Below are 18651 nucleotides of genomic sequence, written 5' to 3'. Positions count from 1 at the left end.
TCCCAGTTAACAGAAAACACCACCAGGCATGTAAAGGCATGTTGCCGTAATATCAACTCATCTATATCCCCATTTCCTGTTTTTTTCTCTGAGGAATAAGGCTATTGCTACTGCCTTTTCATCGATTTACTTTAAATTCTCACCGGCCGTGTCTGAGTGATCGATTGGTGGCATTTCGACGACGTGAAAAAATGAATTGCAACCTTTTAGTTAAAAGCGAAGTATGGACGGAACAGGGCACATAATAACGAACAAATGGATGGTAAATACAGACCAAGAATTTGTGCACGTGGCAACGTAAAGTTCGCCGTTTTTCGAAATTTCGACTTTCCTGGTCTTGCCGACGATTATCGACGCAACCGTGCGCCTTACAACCTGGTGTGGGTAAAGTCATTGCAGACGGTACATTGGTCGACGCTTTGAAATTGGATCCGCGATCCTACCATCTCCGGCTTTCAGCGACGCCATAAAAACATGAAAACCGTAAAAGTTGGACACGTCCATCTCGACCGCCTCTGTGACTGTGATTGGCGGCACTTGCTTGTGGGCATCTGGCATCTCGCGATTCCCGTTTAGTTATATACCTATGTCATTTCTGGTCGTTCCGACCCCTGGCTGCCGAGATGTGGCCACGATTTTGTACGGCAGCACGTCTGCTTTGTCGTTGGACATATCGTATGGGCGGCCCGAGAAATGGGTCGTTTTGGGCCCATTGTTATTATGCGGGCAACCCGAGAATAACGATAGGCCTAAAACGGCCCCTCCGCCACACGCCACGCCTGAACCCTGACAGCAGCGGCTTGCGAGCTACCCGTGAAAAACCGCTTCGCAAGCCCTCGCGTCATGTCCAAATCTACCTTGCATCGATCCGCCGCTCCGCCTTACATGGCGCTACGCAGATCGGGCCAGACAGACAGACGCAGCTCAAGCCAATAGTATGCAGGCAAGTAGGACATGTCGGCCTTTGGCCAACGACTTCGCATTCCTTGTCTTCTAAATCGATCGTGACCACGCGTGATGATAAGTCACCAAATTCGTGAACCTTTGTAAGTCTTCCGCCAATCTTTAGCCTCTCTCATAGATATCTAACCAGGACCGGGCAGATGTTGTGTTCCTGGCACAGAAGGAGATGCACGTAGTTTCGAAGGCTGAATTTCATCCGCAAGCCAACTTTCCCGCGTGACACCATGGGGTGAAATACTTACAGCTTTGATGATAACACAGCACTGAGTGCCGGCCAGCTTTCCTAAAGTTTGTATCAAAATGTTGTGGACGGGTTTTACATATATTTTTGCCTGTGTTTGCACGCTTGCTTCGACGTGCTTCCCCTAAATTTCACCACTGCCACTTGCCAACGCCACTGGAATGCTTATGTGTTGTTAGACCATTAGTGCCGCCAAAACAAACCTCTTGAGGCCGGGGTGAGGGCTACTGTATCGCAGAAGTGATCTTCGCTGAAAAACAAATCGCTCCCGCAACGCCGCAATGAAGGAATAAATGAATACATAAATGAATAATGAATGAATGACGGTTGCCGGACGTCGGCAACATGCGGCGCGTGCTCGTTTCGTCGTATTTCTTTAAATGCTCGCCGCGAACAACTGGGGCGATGAACCGGTGGAACTTGAACGACGCAAAACTGTGGAATACAAGTGTTTAGGTAAAAGTAATATATGGACGGGACAGGGCAAGTCGAGGCATAGATTTTGAGGTGTGACGACTGGTGCGCGCAGTGCACAGAGTGACGAATAAGCGGTGGTAAATGGGGGTGGAAATAGGGTAATGGATTGGTGCCTGCGGTGATGTTAATTTCGCCACGGTCCCGGCTGCAGCTTAATCATTTCCGGAAATGCTGACATTCCCGACTTGCTCAACGATTACTGACGCAACCGTGCGTCGCACAAACTTGTGTCGGGCGAACAAATTGCAGCCGGTACATCGGTCGGCACGCAAAAATTGGATTCGCACCTCAACGCACCCTCGAGTGGGGGCCAAATTCACCCCCAAAGGTTTTTCCAGAATGGTTTCCGAACGGCGCGGCGCAGCCACGCCAAACTTTGCATAGCTGTAGAGAGATGAATAGCGGATCGTTTGGTATCAAACATTTAGATGCACGTTATAAGGCCACTGACCTAGGGCAGGTCAAAGTCGGGCCATGGATTCTGCAAAGTCAATTTATAGGAGATCGTTCAATCTGATGCAACAATGAAGTGTTAGACGAGACCATACATCTTTGGGATTTTTTCTTAGGCAGCTCAACAACTGACTAAACAAACCCATTGACCTAAGATCAGTTCTGAACGTGAGACCAATGTCAAAGCCAGTCTGTTTTGTTACTCTAGGGTGTGCCGTATAGGGTAGTTTTTGGTGCTCATTTTGAATTGATTAATAACAGGAACCGGATTATACATCTTCCATGCATTTCTCAAGGGTCAGAATAGTTCACTGACCTAAAATGACCCAGGTCGGCATTTTGTTTTTTGGAACATACTGCTTAGCGCAATTTTTGTCGCTTATTCCAATGCAAAACTCAAAGCAGTCTTGTATGATTTTAGTCATCATGACCTTTTTGAGGTCAGACAAAGTCAATGACTTGAAGTGATCACGTGCCCCTTTGTTTAGAACAGATATCTAGGTTCTGGGGGATTTGGAGACCAAACTGGAAATTGACCTTGTTTGACCTTGTTTGATCCGAAGGTCATGGCCCGGGAACGTCAAAATTTAACCCGAGGTAGTTCTGGTACAGACCAACACACTCTGCAAATTTGGTATTTCTAGCTCTCTTAGTTCCTGAGATCTCAGTGGGGTAAAATTGATTCCCCACCCGAACAAAGGGTATTCAACCGGCCACTCGGGCGCGTGTTAAAGCGCTGGCTGTCGAAATGCAGCTTAAAACTTGGAAAACATAAAAACCGGCCAAAATCATGTTGGCCACTTCTGTGCGCGTGACATGTGGCACGCGCAACCACAGATCTGGCACCACGTGATTTCCCGTTGAATTGTTTACCATAGAGTGTTTTTTTTCTTGTTGCTCTGACCCGTGGTTGCCGAGATGTGACCACAATTTCGTACGGCTACTCGTTGGCTTTGCCGTCGGTCGGCTTTTCGGACCGTCCGTGAAAACCGATGGATCTAAAACGGTCCTTTCGCCACGTGCCACTCCAGAACCCCGGACAGCACCGGCTCGTGATCTACCCGTGGAAAACCGCGTCATGTGCCCGCGCGTCGTGTCCAGATTTCTTCACTCAGCAACCCGCGGTCCGGCCCGTGCACGACGGTACACAAAACGGGACGGATAAACAGATAGACGTGCCTTCCTCAAATAGTTATTTAGACAAGTGTGACCCGCCCGCTTCGCTGGGCGACGTCTGAGATGATTTCAGGGCGTGACGACTGTTACTTTGACACGTTCCAATCAGCCAGCTTATTGTTGCATCTCGTCACCCGCTGAGGTAGGGAACATGGAGAAGGAAACCGCCTTTGTGTACCAGTTCTTTCTTTACGATTGAACCGAAAACAAATGTGAATGGATGCTATGACAACCCAATATAATCGTTTGCCCTTTCGAGAATGACTTTCCATGCTTTGGTGGGTAAAGTGCCTAGCCCCAGTCGCATTCTATGCTTTTTTATTACACCATAAGCGGAAATGAACAATTTTAGTTAAGGCCTTAAGCAGACGGCCCTCGCTTTGATATGACATGACTTTTGAGTGCTAGGCTGGGTAACTCGTCTCGTTTCAATGCCTGGTCCTTCTGATTTTGAAACTTTATGTCACACCCGGACTGGAATAACTTCAGCTAAAACCTAAATCAAATTCACCATAGCATAAGAAAGGGAGCATTACACATTAATTTGGCCAAGCCGCTAAACCATGGGAGCTGCCATTGACCAGACATCTGCCACTAGAACTGAAACAAAGCAGTGATGCTGACGATCCGTCCCACTCCGTGCGTGCCCTCGTGCCTGAGGCAAACTAACGGGCTGGCCAGGCAGATCATGTTAACAACTTTAAAAGCTGACAACGTGAAGAGACGGATATATCGCTGATTCTAACCCGAGACAAGCGTTCGCGTAGCGTGCACAAGTGCTTTGTTACATTGGCATGCAACAAAGTCGATGAGAAACCAAGGTGCAGCGACACAGAAGAACCGCGTCGCTGTCCGATCTGCAAATCAATTTATGCGCGTGGCGCCAAGGCTTAGGTCCGTTACGGCTGTGACGAAAATTGGTAGCACCCGTTGGCAGCCCTTCTCGCCCGTTGCTTATCCGATTGCTGTAGGCAAGTTATTGTATGAACTGAACAAAGCCTCGCTATTGCCTTTATTACATCATAAGGCAACATGTTCATTCTTAAATAAAATCCGATTAAATCACTTACATAGATACAAAAGTTGAGTCACACGCATGTTATTACGGCCAAGCGGGTGTAACACCAAATTTCGCTGCGCAGATTTAGGTGAATCACTAAAACTTTGACTAAAGCTGTGTCAGAGAAAAAAAATAGACGCCGGTCACTCTTCTGCGTCGTTCTTACCTGCAAGTTATTCTTGAAGGCTTCCTTAGGTTTTTGACACTTAAAAGTTATGTTTTACAGCCTCCTCAAATTAGATTGTGTAGAGTATCAAGCATCTGTGTATATTATTTTACATTTATGTATGCCAATGAGACCATCACACCGTCTTGCAATGTCACATTGCTACCTGGTTGTCACCTTGCATGATCGTCGTCGTTATGGGGACTTGACGACGCGATCAGCTAGTGGGGTCGTATGATTTCGTCCGCCTCTCGCCTTGGCATGAAGGACATTGCGCGGGCATTGCGTAATTAGTGCAATAGCCTGCAAGGCGCTGCAATGATGCGCGCCGTTGTTACCGTGACTCAACCCTCCCGCCCGCGACCAATGAATTAAAACCCCAATCCCAAAGAATCTCATGACCAACCCTTTGCCAACTACTGTTGTATGTGTATGTAGTATGGAGATTATATCTTGACTGTATTCAGGTAGATTCTTTTAAACTGATCTACGCAAGTGCAGCAGCACAGGGCTCCGGAAGAGCAAGACTCTGCAAGCTGAGCATTCATACTGGGCATTCATATACAACTGGCCTGTGTTATGCAGACGAACGTGATACTAAAACGTCCGTTGCAAGGCTTGAAGCATGTGCGGGCTCAGGCTGTTGGCAACATTGTTTACAAAGAAGACCATCATCATGTTTATTGTGGCTCGTATTCCTATTGGCTGAAGCACTGCCATCATGAAAACATCCCTAGCGTGGCATGTGTGTTGTAGGCACACAGACGTCACACGTGATTGTCAGAAACGGAGCATAGGAGTGTGAGATACGGATTCGTGAGTTGTCAACGTAGATCAGTTGCTGATGCTGTGACGTGACTTCCTCAGATCGGACCGCAGAAGGGCGTTGTTCACCTGGCTACCGCCGCTCTGGTGAACGCCATCTGGGATCTGTGGGCGCGCAGAGAGGGCAAGCCTGTCTGGCGCCTGCTGGTTGACATGACGCCCCAGCAACTGGTCGATGTCATGGACTTCCGCTACATGTAGGTGCAGCTGTAGGAGGCCTAGGTCGCGGATTAGTGAAGGCAGGCTAACACCGAGAAGAGCGTTAGCCTCTGGTTTCATGTGACCGATTACCTAGCATTAAGTTACACAAGATATGCTACATATTTCACATGATACCTGTGTTCCGTGTCCTCCGAAAGCATCTTCAATCTCTCATTGTGTGCCAGTCGCGGAGGCTTCAACACTCGTCCATCAATTGCTGACTTCTGTGGCACAAAACACGAAATCGAATGTTTCGACAGTGGTTGGAGCCCGTACTGACCGTAATTCACCTGGTCACCACCGCAGCTCGGACGTGCTCAGCAAAGAGGAGGCGCTAGAGATGCTCACCATCGACCCCGCCCTGAAGAAGCAGCGGGAGCAACTCATGGTGGCCGAGGGGTATCCCGCTTACACCACCGCTGCGGGTACGGCACCGAGACGGCATGCGGTACCGCTGGGCAGACGCGGAACTTATCCGCCTATCGCCACGCGTCCCGCTCCTGGAGAACATTGGTCGTTGATATCGTTTGCCGCTCTGACTAAACGACGTCAGGAGAACAGCCACCTGATTAAAGTAGCGGCTAGGCGAAGTAAGTGATACTGACGTATGCTGACCGGCTTTGTCCGTCCCACTTAGCTCCAAAGATTTGTCCGTCCCATTGGCTCAGTTGGTTAGAGCGCCTGCCTTTCGATTCACCCGCCCGTGGCGGGACCGTGTTGAGGATTGCGTCGAATGACCAAACAACCGAATTTATTTTGTAATAATGTTAATTGGACGACTGAAATTCTCGGAAGTGGTAGCTCTGCAGGCTGTAAGGAGTCATTCATAAGTTAAGCTCCGTGTTGATGGGAAAAGTTTGATGGACCGTAACCGACCGACCGATTGGAGGAGATGGAAATTTAATAAATATGCGTGACTCACAACAACCAGTAACATGTCAGATGAAACCATTATTCAGGCATGTTTGGGAACGAACTGACTTAGGGGTAAAGCAGCATGTTGGGAGCCAAACTGGTAAATAGGCTTAAAGCCTTCGCCGTTACTGTACCCATCACCAAAAACAGTCATTAAACGTTCATAAGTTCAGAAGGATTGAACACCGCCATAGATGACATCGTTTGGCATTGAAATGGGCGGTGGTCTTTGGAAGATCGTAAAAATCAAGGTATTCTCTTTAACCTCTGCACAGGTGTAGGTATCGCAGGGTGGCTTTAGCATCTGCGCAAGCGTAGGTATTGCAGGATGGCTTAGTGATCATTCGCCTTTAAGTACGCACCGGCAATAATCATTCGACCAAAGAGAACAAAAAAACAAAAACAGTTTGAGACATTAGCATCCGACTAAGCGACATTTCAAGACATGGGCATGAGGCAAATATACATTTCAGCTTATAAGCACTTTGCAAATCTGATAGGTCGGCAAGAATGCATGTCAGCAAATAGCTCTTCGACGTTAGACATTTCTCCGGTTTGTAAAGCGACAAAAAAGAGAACATGTCGACACAGTACCGTTCAGTTTAATGCATTCGGTAAAAAAAATCAACTAAAAACCCTTGGATTATTTATCTGGATTCGGCACGAGGCAGACCGCTGGGCGCGCCATTTGTCTGGATACCGCGCAAGGCAGACCGCAGGGGCCGCCATTTGTCTGGATACCGCGCAAGGCAGACCGCTGGGCCCGCCATTTGCCTGGATTCCGCGCAAGGCAGATCGCTGGACCCGCCATTTGTCTGGACACCGCGCAAGGCAGATCACTGGGCCTGCAGGTTGGCTGGGCTACCCGGACGAGAAGATCCGCGCGCTCTGCCTGCAGTTCATGGAGGCCGGCTGGGACGAGTTCAAGATCAAAGTGGGCCAGGACCTGAGTGACGACCGACGACGCTTACGGGTCGTCCGCGAGACGATCGGACCGAACCGGCGCATGGTCAGTTGCTTGGGGCTCGCGGGATCTGGCCAGTGGACTGTGAATCGCAGGGTCTGGCCAGTGGACTGGGGATCGCAGGGTTTGGCCAGTGGACTGGGGCTCGCAGGGTTTGGCCAGTGGACTGGGCTCGCAGGGTTTGGCCAGTGGACTGGGCTCGCAGGGTTTGGCCAGCGGACTGGGGATCGCAGGGTTTGGCCAGTGGACTGGGGCTCGCAGGATCTGGTCAGTTGATTGTGAATTGCAGGATCTGGTCAGTTGACGGTGAGTCGCAGGGTCTGGCCAGTGGACTGGGGGTTGCGGGGTCTGGCCAGTGGACTGGGGGTTGCAAGGTCTGGCCAGTGGACTGGGGATCGCAGGGCCTGGCCAGTGGACTGGGGGTCGCAGGGTCTGGTCAGTTGACTGTGAATCGCATTGTCTAATCAGTGAACTGGGGATCGCGGGGTGTGATCAGTGAACCATAGTCATAGGGCAAGGCCAGCAGACCGGACCGCAAGGTCTGATCAGTGGGTCAGAGACAGCGGGGTCCAGCCAGTGGCCGGGGCCTCAGAGTCTGGTCGTTGGGGAAACGGCAGGGTCTGGTCAGTGGGTTGGGGCAGAAGGTCCGGCCAATGGGTCGGGGGCTGCAGGGTCTGGTCAGTTGGGCAGAGGCGGCAAGGTCTGGCCACTCGGGGTGGAGACGATAAGGTCAGAGCGGCGGCCCGAGGACCGTGGGGTCTGGTGGTGAGGCCGGATATGGCGCGGGCCGGTCATTGGAAGGGCGGCAGGGCTAGTCAGTGGACTGAAGTCATAGGGTCGCGCCAATAGACCGGGCCACAGGGTCTGATCAGTGAACCGCGGACCGCGCGGTGTGGTCATGGAGTCGGGTATGGCAGGGTCTGGTCAGTGGGCCGGGGGCCGCAGGATTTGATCAGAATCTCAGAGACCATAGGTTTGGGTCCGCGGTCCATAGGTCATACAATGTGGTCAGGGGTTTCGGGGCATGAGGTCTAGCTGGGAGGACCTAGATGATAGAGTGATATCCATGGCCTGATTTTGACCCTCTTCAGATCAGCGACATTGACAGGCATTTTAAATGTGCTACACCAAAAGCTAGGCTAGTCAATTGTCTACAGCTAGACAGTGCCTGGCGTTGCCACGCCACAGCTTCTTGAGTTGTTCCGGGAAAACCTTTACGAAAAGGTCAAGTTGCTATTCCCCGCCCGAGCGCCTGTTAAGCTAGACACACGTTGAGATATTACAACATTGAAGCCGGCTGATGTCCTGTATGAACGGTTGAAAGCCTCACATTTCTGCCCTCGACGAGTGAACGGATTGGATTGGTCTCTGCAGGGTGCCTAATTCATTCTTTCGAACTCAGATGGTAGACGCGAACCAGCGCTGGGACGTGAACGAGGCTATTTACTGGATGAAAGAGCTCTCCGAGTTCCGGCCGCTCTGGATCGAGGAGCCGACGTCGCCTGACGACGTGCTTGGCCACGCCCAGATCGCCAAGGTCAGGTCACCACTCGCCGCTTGAGTTGACTCCAGCTACAAAACAATGGCCTCCAGCTGCTGCATATTAAGATGGACGGCCTCACTCACGATGACCCGCAGCTGTTACATGTTAAGATGGACGGCCTCACTCACGATGACCCGCAGCTGTTACATGTTAAGATGGACGGCCTCACTCACGATGACCCGCAGCTGTTACATGTTAAGATGGACGGCCTCACTCACGATGACCCGCAGCTGTTACATGTTAAGATGCACGGTCCCATTCAGCTTTGCGTCGTTTGCTCCAAATTGTTAACGCTTTGGTCGATAAACCACCCTGTTTGTCAGGCAGAAAAGCACTGGGTTACTGAGGATATCGACACTGTGGTTCCGCTCCGTGTCTGCTCCCAACGAATGTTTTTTTTGTAGTGATCTTTCTATGTAATTGCTCGTTTTTACGCCAAGATGATGAGCTCAGAAAGCTTTCGTGGCTCCGTGCCGTGGCCCCACGATAAGTTCGCAAACTCCCGGCAGGCGCTCGCCCCGTACGGCATCGGGGTGGCCACAGGCGAGATGTGCCAGAACAAGGTGATGTTCAAGCAGTTCCTGCAGGCGGGCAGCATGCAGTACTGCCAGGTGGACTCCTGCCGCGTGGGCAGCATCAACGAGATATTGCCTATCTACCTGATGGCCCACAAATTCAAAGGTCAGTGCATACGAATGTGCGTTTTACAGTGCTTACCTGATACAGGATTTTGCGTCATAGACAGGATTATTCAGATATGGTGGAAAACAACCATTCGCTCGCTTTCACAAACGTGATGGCCAAAGGTGTTGTTTTGATAGGGTGCAACAAGTTTCAAGTTCTATAGGCTGCAACAAGCTGCCTGCGCTGCGATATTCTACCAGGACGGATAATCGTAGAATGAAAACAAACCGGTCGGGTAGTAGCAACAAAAACGTCAAGAATGTGCAAACCGCTGCGTTCGGAAATCGGACGAACCATTTTAACACGCCTACCTCCACTTTGACGTGAATATTCAATGAACGAGCTATGAAATCCTGGCGGTCGAAACCACCCGACGAAACCGATAGTGGTAATCGTCTGGCCATGATCAGCCAAACGACACTAGGCGTTTCGAACACGCCTAACGCGAGTGCTGCGCAGCAGCCTGAAGTCCGCCATACGGCTCCCTGCCGGAGTCTTTAATAGTCGCCCAGTTCAGCTTACACGCTTTATTCTCGAGGCCATACGAATCCAACAACGTCTTCAGTCACACAACATTAATCCTACGTTGATTGCCGTGACCTGGTTTCGACCCATGATGCCCAACAAATGCTTATGGTGCCCGACAACAGCATCTCCCACCAAGACAGATCGAGAAAACACATCAGCGCTAAGATGCAGTTATTAGCTGGAGGTGTCAACAGCTGCCTGACTTTGGGAGGAAAGTGAGACAGAGTCGGGAAGAAACCTGCTTTTAGCGTTTTTAACAATTCGCCACCACTTTACTTCACTGTCATTACTTTTCTTTATGCGATGTGTTATGCATACACAATCGTCTAAATATTTGCGCCTGGAGTATATCAATGCAAGACGCATTTCACCTTATGCGCTCCATTTCGCCACCACTTTACTTCACTTTATTGTTTTTATAGCACTGTCATTACCTAGCCCACATCACATGCTGCGCTGTGGAAACCGCTTCAAAACGGGAAGTGTCTGAGTCAATGCGCAGGTGGATCAAAATCGCTATAAGATGATTGGCAGCTCACGCTAACCGCGTGGAGGCAGCGCGATTCTTAAGGATTTTGACCGTATCTAAAGACAAATTGAACACCGAGTCGGTTTCTAGCGCTGCACATTGCACAACACTAAGGTTCCGAATAAAAGACATTAAGATATAAAGAGCAGCAGCTTCGCATCTAAGAAATGTCATGTTTCTAACGCATAAATCTGAAAATTGTATTTTGTAGACAAAAATCCAGAAGATGTGGTTGCGTTCAAAGCAACAACACACGGAGCGTGTATCATGGAAACGAAAGGGAGAATAGATGACGATGATGATTGGGGTTTTAGTGCGCGCCGACTTCTGGGGACACTTTGCGCCCATAAAGGGACAACAGAGCATCGATCACACTTAAAGCAAGCTTCTTCTTGCCTGGAAAAGGCGATGGTCTCGTAATTATTCGGTAGGTTGAATCGAAATACGGCCAAAAATGAAAAAAACCTGCTCTTGTTTTGCTGAGGGCGTCAACCCTTCTAAAAAATTGACTAATGAAACAAATTGCATGACAAGTTTTGCGTGTACGAACTCGCAGCTTTAGTGCCCGATCCATAATCCAAAGGTTGTATTTTTGAAGCCGGGTGCTCTAGAATTTTCAACGACTTTTCATGGAATATTGTGAATTGTTTGCTAACAGCCAATACATGCTGCCAGTGTAATATACCGTAAAATTTTGTAAGAGCTTCCCGCAAAAATTCTGGGCTTAACACTCATCTTGATGTTAAATCCGCTTACTATTGTGTCACCTGCACCACACTACCTTCACTTACCGGGTTCTCATGTTAACTATAAACTGATAATGAAGCCTACATTGCACATCCAGTATATTTCTTAGTGTTGCATCGTAGTTTTCCTTGAACTGAGTTATGTTCTACCCGGCATCTATCATCCTGGCGTTCAAGGCCAAGACAAACATTATCGTTGAGATATTCATGTCTGACGTACATGAACATAAGCACGATTTCTGGAACTCGTGAGCATCCATACGCTCTCAAAATCCCAACCAGTTATGCATTCAGTGCAAGTTTCAAATACAAGGCACGTTTTGTGTTACATAGCACAGGAAGTTGGACAGCTGTACCAGTTATAACTAAAATAAGACGTGTAATCGAATAAGTTGAAAACAGCGTCATAATCGGCCATGTGAATAGAGCGCTTTGTTCTCACTGATATGCAGGGCCCCACCCGCGAGATCAAGAGAAGCGTATGCATTACCTGCACGTCTGGCTTCGATAAAACCTGTGTGATGAACAGCGTGGTTTATGAAGCCAGACGCACACTACTCTTTTTTAGCTTGATTTCTTCACTTTCATGTTTTCCATAGTTTTGATGTGCTCCTGGATGTTCCAGTTGTGGGTAAGATATTGACTATGTGCAATGACCATGTCGAACGAATGCTTAAGTGAGCCATGTTTATTCGGAACATTATATCCATCATGAATAAACACGTGGCCAGCTGGTCTCTTTTGTGATAACAAGCGATATATAGCGATATCTCTTTTGTGATAGCAAGCTTCATCGTAATTATAGACTATTTACAGCATCCTGTCTTGGCCCCAAGCTGTGGAACGACATTATGGTTTCATATTTTCCAAGAATAGCTGATATCCCTGTATCGAAAACCATCGTTAAGAACATCATCCGCAAGCATTTCGTGAACACATATTAACGTAACAAACATATTTGAAGACATTGCCATCCTTGTGCTGTACATATCCAACGCACATCATATTTGACCTCCTTCATGTTTCACAATCAATTTCTGATATAAAGTCATGCACATATACCCAAATTCATGGCGCTGGCTCCGGGAGTTCTCCCAGCAACAAACTCTGCTTAGCTGGGCGGACTCCCTGGAAATCCAGCTCAAAGCCCAGCACAAAAATGACCAGGTAATTGCCCCCCCCCCCCCCCCCGACTTGTGACTGTATAACCCTTACTAACACGGGGAATTCAGTGGTTGTAGCTTATTGGGCGGTTGTAGCGGGCTGTCATTAGCTGATTTTGGCTAATGACTACTTTAAGCCTTTTCATCTATGATTTTTCCCTACCTCTCACATAACACAATTCCCTCGGGTCTGCTCCACCTCCTCGCCTGTCTTTTTTTTAAGTTTGTTTCATCTTCCTAGCTGGGAGTGCCGCGACTTGATTTTATGTTTTCTGGTGTTAACGTACGGTTTACTGCGTCGCTGGGATTGAGGGAGGGGCACTCCTGGTTACCTGTTCTTGGGTAACGGCGTAGAAAAAAAAGCGGCCTGGCATAGACATAATATGGACATTACGGCCGTTTTGTGATAGTATGCCGTGTATATTTTAACATTGCACAGGTGCCCACACATGTTTTGTGGTGCCTTAGGCGGTGTATTCGAATACCTGTTATAGCGTCCACAGCAACTTACGCTCTGCCCTTTATAAAAGCATGTTTCGGCAACTTCGGAAAATAGTAAGCGACCAGCCTATGTATATCATGTTCGCGCTTTTTTGTGTTTTTATGGAACTAATGGTTCGTGAAAGGTAGGAAAGGCCACCATCTGAGGCATATCGATACTATTTGGGCCTATTTGGCACTTTCGGTTGAACATATGAATGTAACTACAAATAAAAAATCCGATTGATGCGTAAGCACACCACTAGGAAGGGTCAAAATATGACAGACGATACTTGGTTTCTGGAAGCGCCGCTCCCATTACCACGACACCTTTCGGAGAGTTGAAAAACTACAAGGGACTCAGCTTGTCCGGCAGAGTGGCAATTTTGCGTGACCAGTTTGACAGCCCATTAGATATCACACCCATGTTCCATGGCGAACTCTAGCGGTGACGTATTGATGAGGATATTTACAAAATGTGACATTGTGTTGTCTAGAGCAGTCGCCGGGCCGGGCAACGCCAAATGCCAACGACATATCTGTATCAAACTTAATGAGCCTGTCCTGAGAGACAGTAAGCGTGCAGTGAAAGTGAAGGGGCTTTGCCCCTCCCGCCCCCCCCCCCCCCCCCCCCACTGTTGCTGCACACACGGTAACATACAAGTGCTTTCATAGCTTGTTGTTTCGGCTTACATCATCGTTTTAAGACATGTTCTGTAGCATTTTATTTCTTGCCAGTTTCGTCTAATAGTCAGCCAGTCATCATAGAGCCGGCCGTAGAGTCTTGAACGCGTAAAACCGGCCGGCAGAAACCATTTCAGCCGGCTGTTTTCAACCCTAATTGTGGCGTGAGACACCCATACGATGTCTTTATTACGTTAGGACCCGAGGAATACAACGACCAAGAGATGGTCACGAATGCCTGCGTCCGGCAGTGCCCGTATGCCCGCATGCTGGGGGTATATGCCTGAACGAGATGGTGCAGCACCTGCAGCTGTTCGACTACATCCGCGTGTCGGGCTCCACCGAGGGCCGCCGCGTTGAGTACGTCTCGCACCTGTCGGAACATCTCGAGACGCCCGCCATCTGCCGGCGCAACCGCTACATGCCGCCAGAGGTCAGTTCTGTGTCAAGTCAGTTGCGTGTAAAAATGGTCACTTTGCTCGGAGATGGCTGTGTGCGGACTGGGGATGCTAATTCGGGCAATTGTCTCTCATCCCGCGAGGTCTGCCGTTGATCGGCGTTGAGCCAGTGGTACCTTGCATTAACATCCAAACCGGCTGCTCTTTCAGCGCCTCAGTTCACACAAAGCGCGAGTTCATGACTGACGAACATATGGAGATTGTGTGATTGTACCACTGTACCACTGCACCATAGTACCGTTGCACCATAGCGGTTAAACGATTGCACATGACCTACGGTAATGGTGATGTAGTGCGAGGTCTCAGTCGAAAGCTCGACGCCTTTATTGCATGGCTGGAGCTCCTGGGTGGATTTGGGGAGAGGGGGGGGGGGGGGGGGGGTAGCAAACCTCACCGGCCCCGGTGAACGTCATACATGGGGAAGTCCCAGGCTTTCAGGAGCTCCATGTGAAAACGCTTTCCATGATGCGATTAAAAATGACGCTATTAAATAAAAGAGCCAAAACAGAGCATTTGCCAGAGCAGAAATACAGACAGCACCAAAACCACCTCTGGTTGCTCATCAGGCCCCATCTTGACACTAGGGGATCCTTGTCGTTCAGTGGGCCCTTCTAGGTCACTGGAAGCACTCTGGCTGCTTGAGGGATCTTACAGATACTTTTAGACCCTCTGGCCTATAAATGACCCTTTTGAACGCTGAGAGAGACCTCGGGGTGACTCAGGGGCTCTTTGGTCTCGCGGAGGGCGTATCTGTTCTGGCTGTTCTTGGCCTTATTTTTCTCAGGGCCGATCTGGCCACTTGTGGTCCATTTTAGCTGTTCGGGACACTTGGGGTTCTCTCTGGTCACTGGGGAACCCGTGGGCGTGGGTGGTTTTCCCTTCTGACTACTCAGGGGCTTAACTGGCAGCTCGGGGCCTCTCTGGTCGCTATAAGGCACCGCTGATGGCTCAGGGGCCTTTCCGGCTACATGGGTCTGGCTCGTAGCTCGTCTGGCTATCGCAGGCCTGCTGGCTGCTCAGCAGTCCGTTTGGCCGCCAGAGGATCCTCATGACCTCCTGGACAATCGGGGTCATGTGAGCTCCCGAAGGGGATCCTTCGGCTGCTCAGTCTCTTTCTGTCGCCCAAGAACCTCTCTGACTGTCCATGGGTCTTTCTGACCGCTCTGGGGCCCTCTGGACACCCAGGGCTCTGAGGAAATACCCAAAGCTATCTGTCTGTCTAGCGTTCCTCTGGCCGCTGAGGAGCCTTTTAGTCGCTCAAGGGTCCGGCTGGATACTTCAAAGCCCCACTGGCTTCTGAGGACATACCGGTAGCTGAGTTGCCCACTGGGTCGTTTGGAGTTCTTAAGCAGCATTATCATAACCGTCTGGACACTAGTTTTCTTCTAGCTGACCAGGGCTTTTTTGCTGCCTAAGGCCCCTCTCACCACTCAAGGGTCCCTCTGGTTTCTTGTGGGCCCCTCGGATGTCCCGGACACTTTAGATGCCCATAAATTGCCCATAAAAACGCTCAGCGTTCGTTCATACGAAAATTTCATTCGTTCATTCGAAAGTTTCATTCGTTTATTCGTTCAACGTTCATAAAAACGATGCCCATAAAAACGTTCAGTGCCCCGTTTCTGTTCAAGAGCATTTCGTCCGTTCAGGGGTCCTTTGGGCTACCCAGTGTTCTTTCAAACTACTAAGGGGCCACGCGGGCCACTGAGGTTGGCTATTAGGACGCCTATTTGCATGCTCAGGGCTCCGGGGCCGCCCAGAGCCGTTTTAGGCAATCGGAGCCCTCTTTATCCTAACGCCGCTCTGAATATCCGCGGTCCCTTTTTTCCATTGCCCTGCTGGCATGTAAAGGAGTCCCCCACTTGCATATAAATGACGCTTAATGTGCCCTAGAATAATTGGTCGGACTCTCGTCCCTGCGTGGCGTGTTAGTGTGGACGCAGCGTTTCGACCATTTGGGTCCTTCGCTGTCGTCACGTGTTATTGTAGGGTTCAACGGTGGGTGGTGTTTGGCTTTCAGCCATGCGCGCGTCGCAACTCGAATAATCGCCTGAGAATTGCTGAGATATGATCCGACTTCTGCTGAGTATGAGTCCAACGTTCCACCGCTGAGATAACCGGTAAAAGCAATGTTTTGGTGATAATACCTTTCCCTATTACCTCCTGGATATTTGGAGACCTTTCGCCGCTTTGGTAGCTATCTTGTGTTGATGTCCATGCTTGGCTTACGGATGGGATTGTTATCAAGTGCTGCAACCCCATCAGAAAACCAATCGTAGACGTCACCCCATTGTGGCTTCCAGAGTAAAGATCCTGAGAAAATGTGAGGCCGATATGTTCAGGGGATGAATAAGCCGAAGTTTTAACACCGAAACACTGTCCCTCCGAAGACTTCAGAAGACTCCGTTCGAAATCCAGTAATTCTGGGAATAAGATTATGGTTGTGACGCTTGCATGGCTGAAAATCAAACGCCATCCAGAGCCGTGCAACTCAATAACACGTGACAAGAGCCAGATGATTAACTGGGGGAACGTTGTACATACCACTCATCAGAGGAGGACGATAGTGCGAGCAACTATTCAATCGGCAATATCCATGGCTCCTACCAATAATTCCGTACAGCTATCAAGGAGTTTCCTGCGAAGCTGCCGAGTTACCTTGGCCTTTTTGGTCCGATTCGTCTCTGGCATAAATGCGTGTCTATAAGCCAAGGCCCTGTTTCGGCGAGGAGGAAAAGAGCGCGGCCAGATAGGACAGATTTGCTGCAGATTTCGTTGGAAAGCTTAACCGTACGGATGGACAACTGAATGCCTGTCCAAATACTTTGAGCGCAACTGTTGTATTTAAAACTATGCTGCCGATGAAGACGTTTTTACCAAAACTTTGTCTCACCTTCGGTGCAGAAAATTTTTGGTGAAAAGAGGTGCTCAAAAGAGCGATGTAGGCCAATTTCGGATGCTTAGTTTTGTGCGGCTTTGGTTGGTTGAACATGGGGAACGCATGTCAGGGTTTTGTGCAAACGGTATCAGACACCTGAGTCAAGCAAAACAAAAATTGGGCGTATTCAGCGTGTCCAGATCATTAAGGCATGACATTTGGAGTTTTTGTTTGAAAGAGTCGTCTGGAATCAGCAATAATTCGCTAGTGTAAAAGTTGTAGGAACACATGTCAGGTCATTGCCCAAACGACGACAAAGTCTCAAGCAAAAGCTAAAATTTCGCGTACCTTTGGCTTGTTCAAATGCACAATAGGCTTCCAATCACTCTCTGGTCTGCATAAAAGTTTTCTCAAAACCGCTATTGTTTTGAAAAGTTGTAATGAACGGGCTGCTGTAAAAGGGTAGTACCTCAAAGCCAAGTGTTGAATCCCAGACGCCCTCTCACCTCATTCTTTTGAGAGCACATCCATCCCTGTTGCGTTGGTTCATTCCGAGCCATATACCGAATGCGTGTTGAGCTAACACCGTTGTGTTGTCACACCGGGCAGGACGCCGGCTACAGTTGCCAGTTCAAGGAGGCGGCGCTGTCCTGCTACAGCTTCCCGGACGGGAGCGAGTGGAAACGTCTGATCGCCGCCGGCCTGGCTCGCAACACACGCGACGACTAGCCAGCTAGGGCGGCTGCGGCTGCGGCTGCGGCGGCCGCAGCTACGGCTACGGCTACGGCTACGGCCGCGGCTACGGCCCTTCGGGACTGGGCCCGGTTAGGGGCCGACCCGGGCTTGATCTGGGTCGGGGGGCCGGGTGCCAACGCGGGGAAGCTGAGTCAAGGACTGTCTGCCGCTCACTGGCGAGCTTTGAGAGCGGGTTACGGATTGGTGACATGACCTGGTACTGACGACTTGATAATAGTTACCTGATCAGTACCACGTGGGGGTATAGGGACCGCTGGTCGCTGACGGATACAACCTCGCGGATACTGCGGGCAGATCCAACCACGAAACGGTATCAAAGATACGTTGCACCACTCAGGAGGTGGCTACATAGACCAGACAGGGGAGGCCTGTATATTGTTATTTGGTGGTTGTCCTCAGTTCCATGAGAATTATCATATCATTGGAATGAATGCATGGAAATGGAGATGACTGTATGGGGTTTGGGGGAAGATAATCATGACAGCTTGAGATATTAGGCTGTTAGAGAGCGGGTGCAGACAATGCAAATATATGAGCGAGTCCAATCTTGAGTTTAATTCGCCGCAAGCTCCGCACTGTGTGTTATGCGTCGGTGTTTGGTGGAAGCCTATCTTGAGAAACGGTCGACTGCAAACATGCCGCGTCTCACGGCCCGACTCCTAACCCCCGCAGACACACGCGGCTGCCAGCCATCTCGGATTGATCTGCTCATTGGACCACATCCGAGGTAGGCGTAAGGATCGCAACAAGTCGGCACAAGCAGA

General features: G+C 49.7%; 1 protein-coding gene across 1 annotated transcript in view; it reads left to right on the top strand.

Annotated features, from left to right (window-relative positions):
* LOC119109948 (mitochondrial enolase superfamily member 1-like) overlaps nucleotides 1–18432 on the top strand; it is a 25778-nt gene extending 7346 nt beyond the window's left edge. Inside the window, exons 6-12 of the mRNA XM_037233693.1 lie at nucleotides 5404–5558; nucleotides 5869–5987; nucleotides 7329–7486; nucleotides 8844–8978; nucleotides 9494–9665; nucleotides 14050–14231; nucleotides 17741–18432. Coding sequence (XP_037089588.1) covers nucleotides 5404–5558; nucleotides 5869–5987; nucleotides 7329–7486; nucleotides 8844–8978; nucleotides 9494–9665; nucleotides 14050–14231; nucleotides 17741–17860 — 1041 coding nt within the window. The 3' untranslated portion in view covers nucleotides 17861–18432. The remainder of the gene's footprint in view (nucleotides 1–5403; nucleotides 5559–5868; nucleotides 5988–7328; nucleotides 7487–8843; nucleotides 8979–9493; nucleotides 9666–14049; nucleotides 14232–17740) is intronic.
* The last annotated feature ends 219 nt before the right edge of the window (nucleotides 18433–18651 follow it).

The sequence above is a fragment of the Pollicipes pollicipes genome, unplaced genomic scaffold (assembly GCF_011947565.3).
Source record: "Pollicipes pollicipes isolate AB1234 unplaced genomic scaffold, Ppol_2.1 Scaffold_7231;HRSCAF=8579_pilon_pilon_pilon, whole genome shotgun sequence".
Lineage (NCBI taxonomy): Eukaryota > Metazoa > Arthropoda > Thecostraca > Pollicipedomorpha > Pollicipedidae > Pollicipes > Pollicipes pollicipes.
This window is presented reverse-complemented; position numbering and strand designations above follow the sequence as displayed.